The sequence below is a fragment of the Camelina sativa genome, chromosome 5, assembly GCF_000633955.1.
Source record: "Camelina sativa cultivar DH55 chromosome 5, Cs, whole genome shotgun sequence".
Lineage (NCBI taxonomy): Eukaryota > Viridiplantae > Streptophyta > Magnoliopsida > Brassicales > Brassicaceae > Camelina > Camelina sativa.
The window spans coordinates 11,773,151-11,789,606 of NC_025689.1; the positions used below are offsets into that span (position 1 = coordinate 11,773,151).

General features: G+C 37.8%; 2 protein-coding genes across 3 annotated transcripts in view; both read right to left on the minus strand.

Annotated features, from left to right (window-relative positions):
* Window positions 7,023–8,307, minus strand: LOC104789165. Its single transcript, XM_010514903.1, has 4 exons — window positions 8,100–8,307; window positions 7,882–8,018; window positions 7,584–7,798; window positions 7,023–7,383 (listed from the first exon to the last, which is right to left on the minus strand). The coding sequence occupies exons 1-4, from the start codon at window positions 8,305–8,307 to the stop codon at window positions 7,023–7,025; spliced, it is 921 nt and encodes a 306-aa protein (XP_010513205.1).
* Window positions 10,942–16,456, minus strand: part of LOC104786587 (probable 3-hydroxyisobutyryl-CoA hydrolase 3) — an 8,440-nt gene continuing 2,925 nt past the window's right edge. Inside the window, exons 1-14 of one of the 2 annotated variants that reach the window (XM_010512018.1) lie at window positions 16,311–16,425; window positions 16,060–16,140; window positions 15,900–15,968; window positions 15,747–15,810; window positions 15,585–15,664; window positions 15,395–15,478; window positions 15,205–15,289; window positions 12,998–13,083; window positions 12,358–12,479; window positions 12,047–12,107; window positions 11,857–11,955; window positions 11,687–11,788; window positions 11,555–11,596; window positions 10,942–11,417 (exon numbers count right to left, since the gene is read on the minus strand). In XM_010512018.1, coding sequence (XP_010510320.1) covers window positions 11,277–11,417; window positions 11,555–11,596; window positions 11,687–11,788; window positions 11,857–11,955; window positions 12,047–12,107; window positions 12,358–12,479; window positions 12,998–13,083; window positions 15,205–15,289; window positions 15,395–15,478; window positions 15,585–15,664; window positions 15,747–15,810; window positions 15,900–15,968; window positions 16,060–16,140; window positions 16,311–16,328 — 1,134 coding nt within the window. In that variant the 5' untranslated portion in view covers window positions 16,329–16,425 and the 3' untranslated portion in view covers window positions 10,942–11,276. Of the gene's footprint in view, window positions 11,418–11,554; window positions 11,597–11,686; window positions 11,789–11,856; window positions 11,956–12,046; window positions 12,108–12,357; window positions 12,480–12,997; window positions 13,084–15,204; window positions 15,290–15,394; window positions 15,479–15,584; window positions 15,665–15,746; window positions 15,811–15,899; window positions 15,969–16,059; window positions 16,141–16,310; window positions 16,426–16,456 lie in introns of those variants that run through there. The other variant, XM_010512019.2, reaches the window with a different exon arrangement.

Below are 16,456 nucleotides of genomic sequence, written 5' to 3' on the forward strand. Positions count from 1 at the left end.
AAAAAAAAAAAAAAAAAAAAAAAAAAAAAAAAAAAAAAAAAAAAAAAAAAAAAAAAAAAAAAAAAAAAAAAAAAAAAAAAAAAAACTGGCTGACTATAGTAACTATAAAAAGCTTATACACACCATATTTTGTATAATATTTACTTCTTTAGCCTTTATGCATGATCACTAGTTGTCTACTATCTCACTCTCTCCCCACTGTACATTATTGAAATCGAAAAGACGCCTGGCGAACACAAAGTCATAAAGCAAGGGCTTACGTGTTACCTTTGCACCAAGATTGTTTTGCGACTTTCCGCAACCCACCAAACAGCACACCCTGAATAAACCATTAGTGATGATTGGTGAAGAAAACCCCTTCTCTAGTTGTTACGTGTTACCTTCTTACGTGTGGAGGACAAGAGTGGCGGCGATTGGTCACTAGAAGGCTCTCGAGCAACTCCGGTAGGGTATTCATCTGAATTCGCGATTCTCTAGGTGAAAGTAAGTGACCAACTTTTTCGCTTCTATCCGCTTATCGCCTCCGTCCTGCATTAATACCATCACCGCCTCATAAATAGGTCTGTCCTGCGATTTGGATACACCGCCGTTGTTGCATACGTTATATAACAGTCTTGAATAACTAATGAACCGGTTAGAGTTTGATAAGCGTCTTAGTCCATACTGCATTAAAGACTCTGTTGTGTGTTAATACCATCACCGCATCATTCAGTAGTCTGTATTGCGATTTGGATACAATAGCCGCCAGACTTATGCAACGGAACAGTCGTTTAGGGTTCTTGAGTTTGATATCCGTCTTATTCCATACTATTTGAATGAATACTATAACACGCGTGTAGAGAAGCTTCTATTTTTCGATTTGCATAACTGGCCAATTACCATGGTTAGATGAAAACTGTGACCCCTACACCATCTCAAACGCTGATTTACTCTTATTTTCCCGCCGTGATTATGCAGGTTTACCAATTGTTGGCTGTGATGGACGAATGCCGCTTACCTCATAGATTGTTCTTGGCAGGCTGTGAGCCTTCAGGCTGAAATAGAGTAAATAACTACTTCAACTTGCAATGGATTGAAAACATTAAAAAGGCTCTAGATGATAAACATTTGGAGCAGTTGGCGAGTTCACAGTTTGGCCATCTGATGTCAATGGGAAACCACACTTTCTCGGTGATGTTTGTCCATTACCTCCTTAAAAGACAGCTAGTTACGAAGAAAAAGTATGAGTTCTGGTGGGTCTTCGCGGGTAAACCGATAAGGTACGCCCTTGATGATTTCGCCCTAGTGACAGGGTTGAATTGTGAGAAGCTTGGTTTCAAGTTGGACATGCGTAGAGGTAAAGATGTTAAGAAGGGATCCAATGCAGCATCACCGACGTGGAAAACTTTGTTTGGAGTAGAGCCTAAACCAACCGTTTCATGGATTTTCCAGAAGCTCCTACTGGGGAAGAAATACAAAGATGCTGACACCCGTTTCAGACTTGTGTTGCTGCTTATAGTTGATGGCATATTATGCCCAACGTGTGGGAATACTAATATCAGCCCAGAACATGTTGAGATGGTTGGGGATACAGATGCTTTCATGAAGTATCCATGGGGTCGTGACTCTTTCCTAAAAACAATTAGGAGTGCGAAGGCAAGAACTGTCAAACAGTTTGCGCAAGATACATGTGCCATTCAAGGGTTCTCACACGCGTTGGTTCTTGTTACTGCTGCGTGCTGTCCCGATATCATCCAGGGACCTATATTCGGTATTGACATGAATGACCCTTCTCTCCCGGTGGAAGATATTGTTCAAAATGTCATTGAACGGAGCCTTGCAATCAACGTGCAGGCAGCGCGGGTGCTTGATCAAACGGGTCAGGTATATCCTCTGTAAATGCTTCTGTATATTATTATCTTTCCTCATAACATGTACTTACCACCTAGATGTTTTGTTGTTCAGGCGAGGGTTTGATCACTCCTTCAGTCGACTTCCGCTGATGCTGATAACGATATGTCTTTCTCTGACGAGGAAGAAAATGAAGATGTATCAATCTTATTGATCCTGTTGTCAGATGGTCATCCGTTCGAACACAACAGCTGGTCTGGGGGGATAGATGTTGATTCCATACATGAAGAGCCGGTGAATGGAGCACCAATAGACGAGGTAGAAGATGGCGAGAACGGCTGCAGTTTTGGAGTTCCGAATCATGGTCCAAAGCAAACCAATAACGTTGTTGGTTCGTCTAATGAAGGTGAAATCGTGAATGTGGTTAAACTACTGAAAGATGCGGTAGATAAGTTGGAAACGACTTATGCGAGAACAGCACAACACTAAGTCAGAACTGAAAGCTTACTTTGACGCTGGCATTACTCGTTTGGAGAAAAGTATAGCCACACTGATCACAGCAAGGACGCCTGGGAAGGCGTCTACCCATTATGTTCCAAACGGAAAGGATGATCATATGCCGGTTAGTGTCGTTAGATTTTATTAAAATATATATGGCCAAAGCTTCTTAACAGTTTTTCCACTATGTAATTTCTATTTGGTGATGTCCTATGCTATTTGATGTTCCAAACTAGGGGACTTCGGATACCAGCTCTGGACCAACTCAGCTTAATGGAGATGCTGATGGCCAAGAAGAGGTATGTGTTATGCTAAATATGGTCATTCCTACCGTTAGCAATCATCATAGTATTCACTAAAACATGCGTGTTATTCCTGTATACTATTAGCCGCCGCTGAAAGAGAACTCGGCCAACGCAGAACAATCACCTGTTAATGTTTCCAATATCTTCGATGTGGATCCTCCGTCGTTTTCTATTGGATTGACCCAGGAAGAGACTGCACGACCTTTGGAAACCGGGAGTGTAAGTATGCTTTGGGTACTCTAAAAATTGGTTTCCACCGACATATCGTAAACTATGTGTAACATGTTGACCTCATGTTGTAGGGAACAAACACCTTTCAGCCATGCTCCAAAGTTGACGTGAATGGGACGTTTGCCTCAGTTGACCACTCGCAGGTAGGTGTCAAAGCATACTAACTAAGGTGGCTCTAAACTTCTAATCATGTTGCTATTCTAAATTCTATGGTGATGCTCTTTACTCTGACAAGTAGGTGACAGATAACTCGGCCAACCACAAACTAACAACTGGTAACGTTGGCAACATCTTGGATATGGATCCTCCAACATTTTTGATTGGATTGACACAGATATCTGAAGAAGCTACTACGGATGAGAGAAAAAGAGTAAGTTGGTTTGGTAGACCCATTTGCGAGATGACTGATGTTTATGTCTTGTGCTGATGCTAACATGTTATGCCCATCTAACAGGGATCAAGTGCAGCTCAAACTCATTCCAAAGTGAACTGCAACTCGCCACCTGCTATTGTTGACCTAACACAAGATTCGGATATTGGATTCCACGTTTCTTGTAGGAGGTCAGCTAGAAAGGGTAAAGCTGCATCGCATGTAAAACAAACACCTACCCGAATGAGCTTGTGCATCCGTGGTAATTCAGACATTACCCCTCCTGAGTGTGATATTCCAAATACAAGTTCAATGAGCAATCAGGACAAACCTGATATAGTCTACAAAAGCCGTAAGAAGCGTTGAACTGAATCGGATAAGTCAGCAAGTGCCTTGCCGCCGCATGGAGCCAAGCACTCATTGCCCATGCGGCTTGTAGGTGATTTCGCTGCATTCTCTACGCCAGATGCAAAGGTTGTTGATGGCTTTCTGCGCACGATGGAAAAGGCTAGGTAAGCCAGTATGCATTACCACCTTAGTGTACAATAATAACTAACGTGTATTATCTTATAACTGAACACATTGTTCCTACCGTGTACAGATCATACGAACTGACAAGTGGGATCGTCGCCGAGAACACTGATTTTCTCAAAATTTATGAATCATCCGCGTTTCTCGATGAGTCGGTATGTTAGTTGATTATTCAGACAATATATATTATTTCACTAATTGTATTGCTATAAGATAATTTCATCTTTTCCTCTTTCTTAAACAGGGAGCAGATTTGTTGGTTAGGTTCATCCAGACACGTCGAGATGAAGACCCATCACAACGTTTTGATTTTGTCCCTGCCTCGTTTCTGGCCGAGTTATACCGCCAGTATAATAGCTTCGTAAGAGCCCCTGATAAAGTAGACTTTGTCTTCTCTCAGTCAACCGAGAAACCTATGACAACTAGGCCTAAATGGCTGAAGGAAGTGGATATCTTATACAGCCCGATGCAGATAGAAAGGCAACACTGGATTGCTGTAGTTATAGACTTCAAATCGTGGCAGGTCATGGTCCTTGATTGGAATCAATGTCCAGAAAGCCATAATTTGTAATAAGAGCTAGAATGCCAGCGTTATGTTTATAATTTATTTTATAATTTATTTTAAATTAAAAAGTATAGAAAAGACCAAAAACTCCTTACTCTATTCATTTAACCTAATGACTTTAAACACGTCTTTTTCTCCCAAATGAAACAAAATTAGATCTAGAACAAAGAAGAAGATTACGAAATCGAGAGAGATGAACGTGAAATCAAATGAATGAGTAAAGAAAGGTGATGAGATCCTAGTCGTTGATGGATCTGTGTTCGCTTCAGATCCGGCGGTGAAAGACGGCTTGTTGACGGCGGATCTGTGTTTTGCAACGGAAGCGGTGAAGAGGAGTAGTGAAGGTTGGCGGCAGAGGAAGTGGTGTAGTGGAAGGTTGACGACGGAGGAGTAGTGAAAGGTTGACAGCAAAGAATCGGCGATAACAATAGTGAATGAAGCAAGAAGAAACGAATTAGTGAATCTGGCAGCCCTAGGGTTTAGAATTGTAAAAGTTGCGTCTGTAACATTTGTACCATTTTATATCTTGGTTGTACCAGTTGTCCTATTATATCTTGATTGTACCAGTTGTCCTATTTATCACTCGGTTGTATCCAGTTGTCCTCTTATATCTCAGTTGTATCCAGTTGTCCTACTATATCTCAATTGTACCGTTGGTCATAATATATCAAAGTTGTACCATTTGTACTAATTGTTTTGTTTATATATCATTTGTACCAGTTGTTCTATTATCATTTAGTTGTACTAGTTGTACTATTCATTAAGGGTATTTCGGGAAAATTGCATTTTTAGTGGCATCCAGACTAAAAAATGGCACGCCGGATTAATTTTTTTCATTTTATGGCATTTAAGCCTCGCGCCCCTTGATTGCAACAGATCATGCTTAACTGACCAACAGGTCAGTAAATATCTGGAACATATTGCTGTCATGCTACCGTATCTTATCCGCAAGTACGTGGTGAATGCTAAAGCTACTCAGGTGGGACTTGATCCGATGGCGATACTAAGACCAAGCATTCCTTTCCATTGTTCCTCACGGGTATGTAATACATGTCCCTTCTTTCCATCAAGTTACAACCTTGGTGACTTATATTGATCTAAACATGTTGTTTTGTTCACTTGCAGCTCTGGTTGGGATCGCATCACTACTTCTGCTTGAACTTCATGCAGTATCTTCTCTAGCCACCTACTATAGGATTCTTGATGAGGAACAGGTTCAAACGGCTGCAAAACAGTATGCTATAGGTGCCTATGAGACGTTTTCACCAACAGCATAACCATTGCTGTAATTTTTTCCATCAAAGAGACAATGACAGTTGAGTACCAATATGATGTCCCTTGCTGGTATTGGTACATTTTGAATGAATTAACGTTAATTCATGGTCCCTCGTGTCAGTGTATTTGCCTTTGTTGGGTTTTAGAACCGTTTCGTTACAGTAGAAGTACTAATTGGATTGTTCCATTCTATTTTAGTTTGTATTTCTATGTAATCCATACTATTTATATACAGTTCTATACCATTTAGCAACACAAAATCAATCACTTACAAATAGACGAACCATCTTCCATTGAGTTGTGTAGGCAGCATCATGTAGGGTTTAGTGCCTCACATAGGGTAACCATTAACGGGAATCACATACTGTTGGATTCAACTGCTACAGATAAATTACCGCAATTTTTGAAAATCTCTGGATGGGTTGACAATATAGTATCGTATAGGGTATAGTGTCCCCTGATGGTATTTGTTATTGAACAATATGACCCTAAGTACAAGTTAATAAAAAAATCACACTTCCAATGGGTTGTCAATATAGTATCGTGTAGGGTTTAGTGTCCCCTGCTGGTTTTGGGTATTGAACATCATGACCCTAAGAACAATTTAATACAAAAAACAACCTTTCAATGGGTTGAGGCAACAGTATCATGTAGGGTTTATTGTCTTAAACAGGGCAACCATTACTGAGCCGTTGTCACTGTTGCCCTTGTGCTACTAATAAATGACGATTATTTTCTTACCTCTCTGTCTGGGTTGACAATATAGTATCGTGTAGGGTTTAGTGTCCCCTGCTGGTAATGGTTATTTAACTAAATTACTCTAAGAACATTTAAATACAAAAAGCCACCATGGGGTTTCCATTGATATTTCACATACAACAAACTATGGTGTTCATGGGCAGCACTTACATACATACACCTTCCTCATACCAGACATTACTTTATACATTTCTTGGGGCACCTATACATCAAAATACAAAGGTATATAACTGTCTAGTTATATACGATGGTATTTTGTGTCAAAATTAGACCCCAAACGGATTTACTATGTACATCAATGCGTTTTCCGACCTTGGATCCTTCCATTATTTAGCCCATTCCAAAAAAATTCCGGGGAACACCTAATCCCAACCCCATGGTTATAGCAGATTACTTAGATGGCATTTTTGCAAGATGCCTTGTTGTGCCCAGTGCAGCAGCAACGTGAACATCTCCTTGTAGACTTACGGCGAGGTCTCTATAAAATAAAATGGTAAGTAGATTAGAGTTGCACCAAGGGGACTATTGGACTCATAGTTGTTTAGATGTGCTACTATATTCAGAACATACCTTGAACTCCCCACGAGATAAAATCCTGATTTTCTTGGGTCTCCCTGGTGGACGCCGGGTAAATGGTGGATTAAGATCGCCCCTTGTGCTAGAGGTTGATCCTGCCGAAGAGTTTCCACCCACAGATGGAATAGGTTATCTTCTCTTCATAGGAATGCCTTATTGTCTCTTCATAGTAGGCAACATCAATGAAATTTTCAATTGAAACACCAAGGCGTGTCGCTGCCGCGATAGCGTGAGCACAAGGGATGCTTAGACACTGGAACTCATTACAGGAACAAGTTCCCTCAACCAATTTGACGGTGTAACATTCACCAGCTCTGATCTGAATTTGGAACTCGAAGTCGCTTATTGGCCTCACCGCCATGGCCATAGCATTCTCAAAGTTCTCATCAACAATCTTACGACACTTTGGAGCTATAACAGAAACAGAACGTGCAGCTCTTGACCTGCAGACAGCAAACCATTCCATCACCGTTGTCCGGATGTATTCTAGCATGCATATGAGTGGATACTCCCTTGCTTCCTTGATGACTTGGTTCCACGATTCTGCAATGTTGCTGTCCATAATATTGTACCTCTTCCCCTCGGAGTGTACATAATATATGTATTATATAAGTTGTTTTGGGTAAAAAACAAATTCTATTACCTCCAAAAAATTTTGGACTTACCAATATCGACAAGATATGCTGCACACCCAGGGTTCACCCTCTGAATTTCCAAGAACTTCTTGTTGAAGTCATCTACAACGAATGCTCTCGCTGCTGCAAACATAAGGCCAGCTAGTGTTTGTGGCTTGTATAGGTGACGTACATTGCGCCAAAAATGAACAGTGCACGCAGAGTGGTGTGCTTGATTATAGACCTGCGAGTAGAAGATACACCGAACCGTTGGTTATTATATATAGTTGGACGTTGGTTTTGGACAATAAGTTGAAGTACTTTTACCTTTCGCATTCCCGCATATATGCTAGCATGCCGGACCGATATGAAAACCAGCTCTGTTGTGTCGTGGACGAAAGCAGAAAGGTGGCGAAAGAACCACTCCCACGCATCATCATTCTCGCTGTCGACAATGGTAAATGCTAGGGGAAATATTTAGAAATTTCCATCTTGGCAACTGGCTGTTGAGAGGCAACCACCATATCGCGCCTTCATTGATATACCGTCAACAACTACGACTTTTCTCATGTATTGGTACCCGTTCACGCAAGCTCCATAAGCTATGAACTGATATTTGAAACGCATAGCACCATGGGGATCATCTACATGCTCAGTGTAGCAGAGAGAGCCGGGGTTGGTTTGCTGTAAGAGTCCAATATAGGCTGGGAGTAGGGCGTAGCTACCAGCGATAGAACCTAGAGACAGCTCCATTGCCACCTCCCGTGCACGCCATGCTTTCCAATATGAGATACTTATATGGTACTCATCAAGTAAGATTTTCCGAATTGCAGCTGCATTCGGGCCTCTTTTGATTCCAACAAAATGGTGTTGCATTATTCTCCAATTACTTGTGTTGTTGCCAACCGATGATAGCTTCTCCTCTCATCGACAGTGCACGTATGCTTTTGATTCGCCTGACGAACTTGAAAATGCTCCGTTGAATCGACTTTGACTGTATACACACGCCAAGGACAAGTTTTCGAAATGCATTTCAACACCATGAACTTGGGTGTTGAACGACTGGTCCTGAAATGGAACTTCCTATTGATAGCATGGATTGCCAGCTTTATCTTGCAGTCAGCTTTACTTTTGAATACCCGTCCCACAAAAAGCTTGTCTCCTTCATACTGTATCTCTTCCAAAGCTGTCTCAACACCTGGATATTAAGACATACATTAAATGTTGTCATCTATACGAAATCTCTGTTACACCAACACTATAGTAAAATTTTGAATGTTTATGAATTGCAGAAGTACATGGGAATTACCTTCACCTTTTCCATCATTAAATACAGGTGGTGCATCACGGCAAAACAATGCAGGGTCGTCACTCATGTATGTTAACATGCTGTGCAATGCTTCTTCAACACACCCCCACATTGTTAAAGAGTTAACTTCAATTTCATCACCGCCCGCGTTCGTGCTCCCAGTTGAAGTAGGTACAGAGGGGGTCCCCGTTGCGTGTCATGAGAGGCCACGTTTGTCACTTGTGGCCTGGCTTGGCTACATTCAACTAGCATCGGGTCGTCTGGTTTTGTAAATGGGACAATCTGAAAGTCATTATCATCACTATCGCTGCTTGTTCCTTCTCCATTTGCGTTCGCAACAGCTTTTCCCTTATCACGGCTACCACAAGTGGGTTTGGCTTGAAGGATGGTATCTCCTCTTTCACTTATTATTATCCCTCTCCCTCTTGTTGCAGGAACTGAAGCCATAACGATGTCCTCTGTACCAGCGGCTTTGGGTGCGTGTGGTTTCGTTGTGTCTGACCGAAGTGATGCGTCCAGTGCAAACTCATGCCAGTAGATGTCTTCAGAATCAGAGTCTGAATCATCATCGTCATTTGCAGACATGTATCGCATCCAATGCCTGGCAGGACTCGGTGGAGTAGGTGCATGTGCTTGCGTTTTCTTGACAACGGTTACACAAAGGTCAACCTTTTCTATGAAGCGCCGCATACGTATAAACACACCCACCTCTTCATCGTCTGTTATATATTGAGGCGCTGATCCGTTTCCCTCATTCTCATCGAGCTCAAACCACCCAGGGAGCTGGTACGACATCTTTGTGACAACTTCATGAGCATGCAAGACTAGTTTCTCTTTTACCTTGGCAACCAACTGCTTTTACGTCATGCCATCGCGGAGCCTAACAAAATTGTTGCCTGGGGCAGTCTCTGGTTTGAAGTTCCACACTGCAGTATCAACCTGAATCCACTCCCCCAAAATAACTCGAACTTCGTCTTTTACTGACATCTACACAACAAAGTGACAAGCTACATAAATGAGTGATTCTAGAACAAGGGCAGAAGGTATCAGAGGGAATGATTTATACACCACATTTAAAAGCAGCTACATTTAAAAATAGAAAAATTATAGATCTGGACAGATGGATCATAATTATTATTAAATTTTGGTCAGGATTTGGAATAAGACAGATCGAAATGGAAAGGAACAAACAGGCTGATCTGGACATGGCAGTCAGGTTTGTTGTGTAGCTATTAAAGACATGCAATAAGTGTATAAGGTTAAAAAGAAGCTTTTCACCTTAAGTCCTCTGCAAACTGCCTCCACTGTCCACCTACTATTACCCTCGCTCATACCATTCGCAGCTCTATATTATTTTGTGGAGATAGAAATCGACCTGTCTACACTATTTATGGGCTAAATGACTGTGATATTCGTATTAGGGAACTGCTAACTCAAACTGTAAATTTTATCTCGGTTATGTTACTGATTTGACATAATTCCATTTAAGCTTGGTCACTAAGCAACCTACCCAAATAGCTTGCCACGTCTTCCCTCTCGCTGGCACCTTCATAGCGCGTGTAAGCCACCTAGACCTAAAATGGTAATATTACGATGGGCTGTTGTCATTCACTTAATTTCTCCGTTTAATGTGCTATATTCTTAACAACTTATCAGATATTGGTCATCTCCCAAATTCACCCAAAAAATAATACTATAAGGCCATAAGCCACATGCTTGAGCCGAGACTTCTGTGTGTCGGTGATGCAGCATACGAGTCTATTTACTTTTGCCAAAATTCCACAACTTTTTTGTTTCGGTGAAAAAAGGTATTCCACAATTTTTTGTTTGTATAAGAAAACAGTAATATACAATTTTTGCGAGAAAAAACAAAATTCGGCGATTTTCAATGATTTGTAGATTTTAACGAAAAATACATAATTAACCTGCTTTATGATCTCAATTTAACACTTTGTAATATAAGAGAAAACTCAACAATATTGGAATATCGCTTTCCGTCGTTAAGATAGAGGCATGCCCATTTTTTGATATAATATATAAACAAAGCAAAAAGATCAAATGCATTCACATGGAGCTCCTAGATGCATAACCAAATATATAAACAAACCAGTCATGTGCACAAACGAACAACAGTTAACTAGGGAATTTGGAACTACAAGTTCGAGTTCCTACATACATGTAGGGAAATTACAGAAAGGACAATAATTGAAACACTTAGATATTCCCGTCGGAGAGAGGAAATAGAGAACGTCCAATCTTATTCGCCGCCACACAAACAAAAAAAAACAAAAAAAAAGAGTTGGCTGGTCGAAGACTTATAAATCTTGGTATTTCGGGTTTGGTCTCTTTGCTCTGTTTTTGTCGTTGGTTTAATGTCTGACATGTTGTCTCATAGATTCCCTTCTCCATTTCATCACAGCTTTGCTATGATTCGTGAAACATGGACATTTTTCCTTGGCGGAAACTTAAGATCTTCCCATCCTTCTTCATCCACTCGCTCAAAGTACTGATCTACCATGCTGTCCTTCATGTCCTTTAGTTGCCTTGGCTCCCACTATAATTTCAACAATACAAGATTATACTAAAAAATATGACACAACAACAAATATTATTTGGAACCCACGAAGTGGTGGCTTAGTAGTAGTACAAGGGGATTAGTTCTTTTGTACTAAATGGAGAGATTTGTCAAACCTTTGGTTTCCTATCTTTGTCTACCAATATGGCTCTGCACCCCTGCATAAGTAATACACGTTTTTTTTGTAATTATGGTCTACAATAAAGACAGTTTCAGGATGAAGATAAAATTAGAAAAGCTGAAAAAACCTCCTCAAAGTCTCTGCTTATATCTCCCTTTATCAAATTACACACCATTCTATACTCACGAATAAGACACTGTCCCACCCCTTGCAATCTTCCTTCTCTTATCTGAAATTTATATACAAAATTAAATTAGCTCTATCCCATCACTGCGTGTGAAACATTCTGGAACTAACCGATCTAAGAGAGATTTTAAGACTTGATGGTGAAGCCTTCTTTAATGCACGAATGGTAGTTGAGATCCAATCATTTGGTTCCTGAGTGGCCTCTCTCTCCTAACCAACACATACGAATATACGATGGTAAAGTGCTTCGTCAAAAGGTAAATTAGGATATTAAATCAGTATACTAGCTATTTTGACTTACAAGTGCAGATATAATTTCTTCGATAGTTCTTCTAGAGAAGCACCTATCAATAACATTTAACCTACGTATAAAAAAAACAAGTACCGGAAAGATAAGAAATAGTTTACACAAACTAAAAGCTGATACCAATACAAGGTTGAAAGTTTATAAAACATGTAACGTACTAAATTAGAATGTAAATAACAGAGAAAATATTTTAGCGCATTACCTACAAATATGTTTTTGCAATGTTGGCCCGACATAAGGTATTCGGCAAACTCAGGTACAATTAGAAAGAGTGAAATTAAACAATTAATATCATTCACACTTGCCTGTGGTAAGCACTATCTTGTTTAAGGTGTGGATGCTGAGTGTATGCGTCCAGAATTGTTGGGACAAAGTTCGGATCATTTGAATCAACTCCGCAAAGATCTGCTTCTAATAGGGTCAAACTCTGTCAAAAGGAATAACCTTACTAAATAACGATCCTCTTGGCGACGGGAATAGTGCTCAACAGTAGTAGCGATAAAAAATATCTGAAGGGAATAATGTCGGAGGAAATAGACACTCTAAAAAAATTGACATACCGCACGTTTTGGTTATCCATACTGAAGTTACAATATAGTCAACGTAATCAAAGCAAAGAAAATAAGCATCTGGAAGTATTGTTCCAAAGACATGTAACTATATATAGGGTAGGACATGCATTGACAGAGAGAAACGTCAAAATAGTACTTGGCAAGAAAAGTGCCAATCAGGGATAAGTCTCAAGATCTTACAGAGAATTCTTATGTCCATTGTGCTAGTTCAACTAAAATTCCACAAGAATTAGTTTTGCAACACTAGCTGTTAATTATACCCCCATTAGTTCCCAACAAACAAAAAAAATATCTCATTTTCCTTTATTGTCTATTATGCCTGCGGCCGTGACTAGGAATATATAATAAAGACGTATGCAAAGTAAATTTATACCGTTGAAGGCACAAAATGAGTTGCAAGACCACAAGCAAGCATTTCAGCGCCATCTAACCTAGCTCCTGTGAGGCCAACATACTCTCCTGATCAAAGAAGACAGGTAACTAGGTAAGGATAACAGGAGATAAGCTCGAACTTTATGGACATGTACAACAGGACGGCCCTGAAGTTAAAATTCCTAAACCATAAACGTGCCCTTGATTAATTACTTGATATGATCGTCAATTCGACACAATAAGCTTTAATAACCATACGGATATTATCATTAATCAATGTAGAAGTTCTTTAAAGAAATCTATTAAAATTCCCATATTTATATTAGGATGTCTTTTTCTCTAAAATTAGGATATGTTTACATATTAAAATAAACTAGTAAACATATTATATGCATAAATAGATGGTACCTGCAATTAAAAAAATAATTTTAACTAAAAAATACTACAATTGAATATAAAAGAGGTAACTGTTGTCACTTTCAAAGCTGAGGCAGAAACACGCGGCATTTTAGGTGTTATATGCTTATGGGGATGCCACTATACTCGTCATGATGCATGCCGCTATATTCTACTACTAGTTTATGATATGTGCTAGAACACACGTTGATTTTTTCTTCAATTTTATATTTGAAAAAGAAGTGATAGAATTATAGTGTTTTTTTTGTTAAATATTTATTTTAGTTGGACTATGTTTTGTTGTATATTATTCGATTTTATAATACCATATTGTCGTATAATATTTGTTTTGTTTCTAAGTTTAGTTAAGGTTTATTCAAAACTAGTTATAATTATATGAGGGAAAATATAATTCTTAAAAAATAAATAGGTATAATTATGTAATATGTTCTAAACACAAAAGTATCTTATATTAGTTATTTTTGTATACTAAATTATACATAGTTGAACTAGATTGATTATACAATTTGTAAATAATGGTTACAATTAAATTTATGCCATCATCCAATTGGAAATTATTGGGACAAATGAGAAAGTTTAATAATCAAATTTGCAAACATTTAGAGGTGTCAAATCTTATTTAAAGTACTTCACCATATGATTTTAGAGAATTTGTTAGAAATGTATCTTTTAAGATACTTTTTTCAAAAATACCATTTTCGACAATTTTCATTTTTGATCTCTTTTACACAATTACATATGTTAAATTTATAGTTTAAAAGGATATAGTTTAGGACTTAGAATTTAATCATTTTTATATAGAAAAATGGTATTTTTGAAAATAAACAACATGATAGGATTTTTTTGTAAAGTGACATAGAAAAAAAGTTATTTTTGAAAATTATCCATAATTTTATATCTGCCTCTATTCTAACTTATTCTATTATATGATTTGTGTGAGCTCTTACAAACAAAATTTCTATAATCAAATTGAAATTTTAAATAGAAAAAACAATTCATCATAAAAAATATTTTTAAATTATAAAAAAAAAATCAAATTAAAGTATTTATAATTTCTGTGGTCTGGTAAATAATTATCATACGCTTCAACAAATATTAAATTAAAATACTTTTTATTTTCAAATTAAAAAAATTTAAATATTTATCTTATTTTATATACTTATGCATTTCAACTAAAGCAATGGATGAAACTGATTATAAATATTCGAATTTCGATGTACATAAAGTAAATTTTCATACTCTTCAAAAAAAAACTTTTTGGTAATCTGTTTTTATACTTTTCACTTATTTTCATACTCCATATAAATTATTGATGCAATACTTCTTTCTTATAGGTTAAATAATTTATATTAGTTCTCTAATTTTCTAATTTGAACCATGACATATGCAGGGAAAAAATATTTCTTAATTATATGGATGATGTAATGATTTGTTATTTTCACAAAATAGAATCAAACAAAGATGATAGGTGAAATATAATGATTAATATAAAAAATTGATATGCTAAGTAAGATAGAAAATCTTGTTTTGTGCAATTTATTAGTTATTGAATATTTTTGAAATTTCTTTAAAATATTTTTCATTTTTAGAATGTATTTAAATTGCAGATATAAGTAGTATTTTTTACTCCTAAAGATTATTGTTATAGTAATTTTTATTTGTAATGGTAATTAGTTAGTTCTTTAAGATTAATAAGGAGATTATATGATGTCGTTGACATATCTTCTTTATTAAATTGCGATAGCAATTTTTTCATCTCATTATGAGGCAAAAACAAATGAGTTTTGTTACCAAAAAATCCAGGGAGCCTTGACAAGAAGTAGGAAGCGCCTACATCTGGGAAGAGCCCTAGAGCTGTCTCGGGCATTGCAAATACCTTTGAGAAACAAAAGATATGGAAAATTAATAATCAGCATATTAAAGCGAGAAGGATCACTATTTGTCATCCATCTATGCCCATGCTGAAGTAGAGAATGCGTACCGTGTTCTCAGTTGCAATACGAAATCGACCATGGACGGAGAGACCAGCTCCGCCTCCCATGACAATACCATTCAAAATTGAAACCTATAATTTCAAAACGAATTAATGACCTTAATGAAACGAATTAATGGTATTATATACTACTTATGAGTAATTCACTAAAAAGGATAGTGTGCATGTTGACTGAAACCTGAGCTTTTCTATACGTGGCCATAACATAGTTGAGCATGTATTCCTCTGCGAATATATCAGCAGAGAGTCTCCAATTTCCTAGTCAACGTAAAATAGAGAAAAGAGCGTGAAAGTAAGAAAAAGGAAAAAAGAATGATTGTCATAGGTAGATATGATATACCTTGTACGATGTTACGAACAGTAGGTTTAACGTCGCCACCAGCACAAAAAGCTCTTCCTTGACCCTGTTGGAAAAATTTATTCAGAGCCTATGCGCTAATAACAAAAAAAGAAACTAATTAAATAAATTTATTACTATGATGATATATATTACCTTTAGGATGACAAGTTTCACACTAGGGTCCTCCTCATACGCAAGAAACAGTTGCAGTAACCGAGTCATCTAAAGAAAATATTGATTCCATGCCAATATGTAAGTAGTGAACGTAAGGGACACAACGAAACAGCTGAATATCAAGGGAAAGATTCAATACCATATTGAAGGACAGAACATTCAGCTGCTTGGGTCTGTTTAGTGTCAAGATTCTAGCACTCGATTTCTCTTCCACCAAAATCTGTGAACAAATTGATTTAATTTAGAGCGATCGCATAACTAAAACTTCACTCTTATCCCCGGTCCATGGGATTGTGATGTACAAGATTCGGCTCAGAACGTTTGGTTTTACAATAAGAATCATAGCCGTCGATTCACAGTAAATAAATATAAAGAAAGAGAAAAACATACCGGAGACTGAGAGTCCATCTCTAATGCTATCGTCTTCTTTTCCTCTTGTTTCTTCTCCGTTGTATACTCCTATACATATATATAACAGAGCAGCGATGGAATCAAGGGAGAAATATTTTTTTGTTTCTTTGGTTTCGATAATTTTA

Excerpts from the sequence above, each read along its gene's own strand:
- LOC104789165 (XM_010514903.1), bottom strand. The coding sequence starts at position 8,307 with ATGGAGCTGTCTCTAGGTTCTATCGCTGGTAGCTACGCCCTACTCCCA. Across the intron at positions 8,019-8,099 it reads AAAAGTCGTAGTTGTTGACG|CATTTACCATTGTCGACAGC; the intron begins GTATATCAATGA and ends TATTTCCCCTAG. Across the intron at positions 7,799-7,881 it reads TATATGCGGGAATGCGAAAG|GTCTATAATCAAGCACACCA; the intron begins GTAAAAGTACTT and ends TTCTACTCGCAG.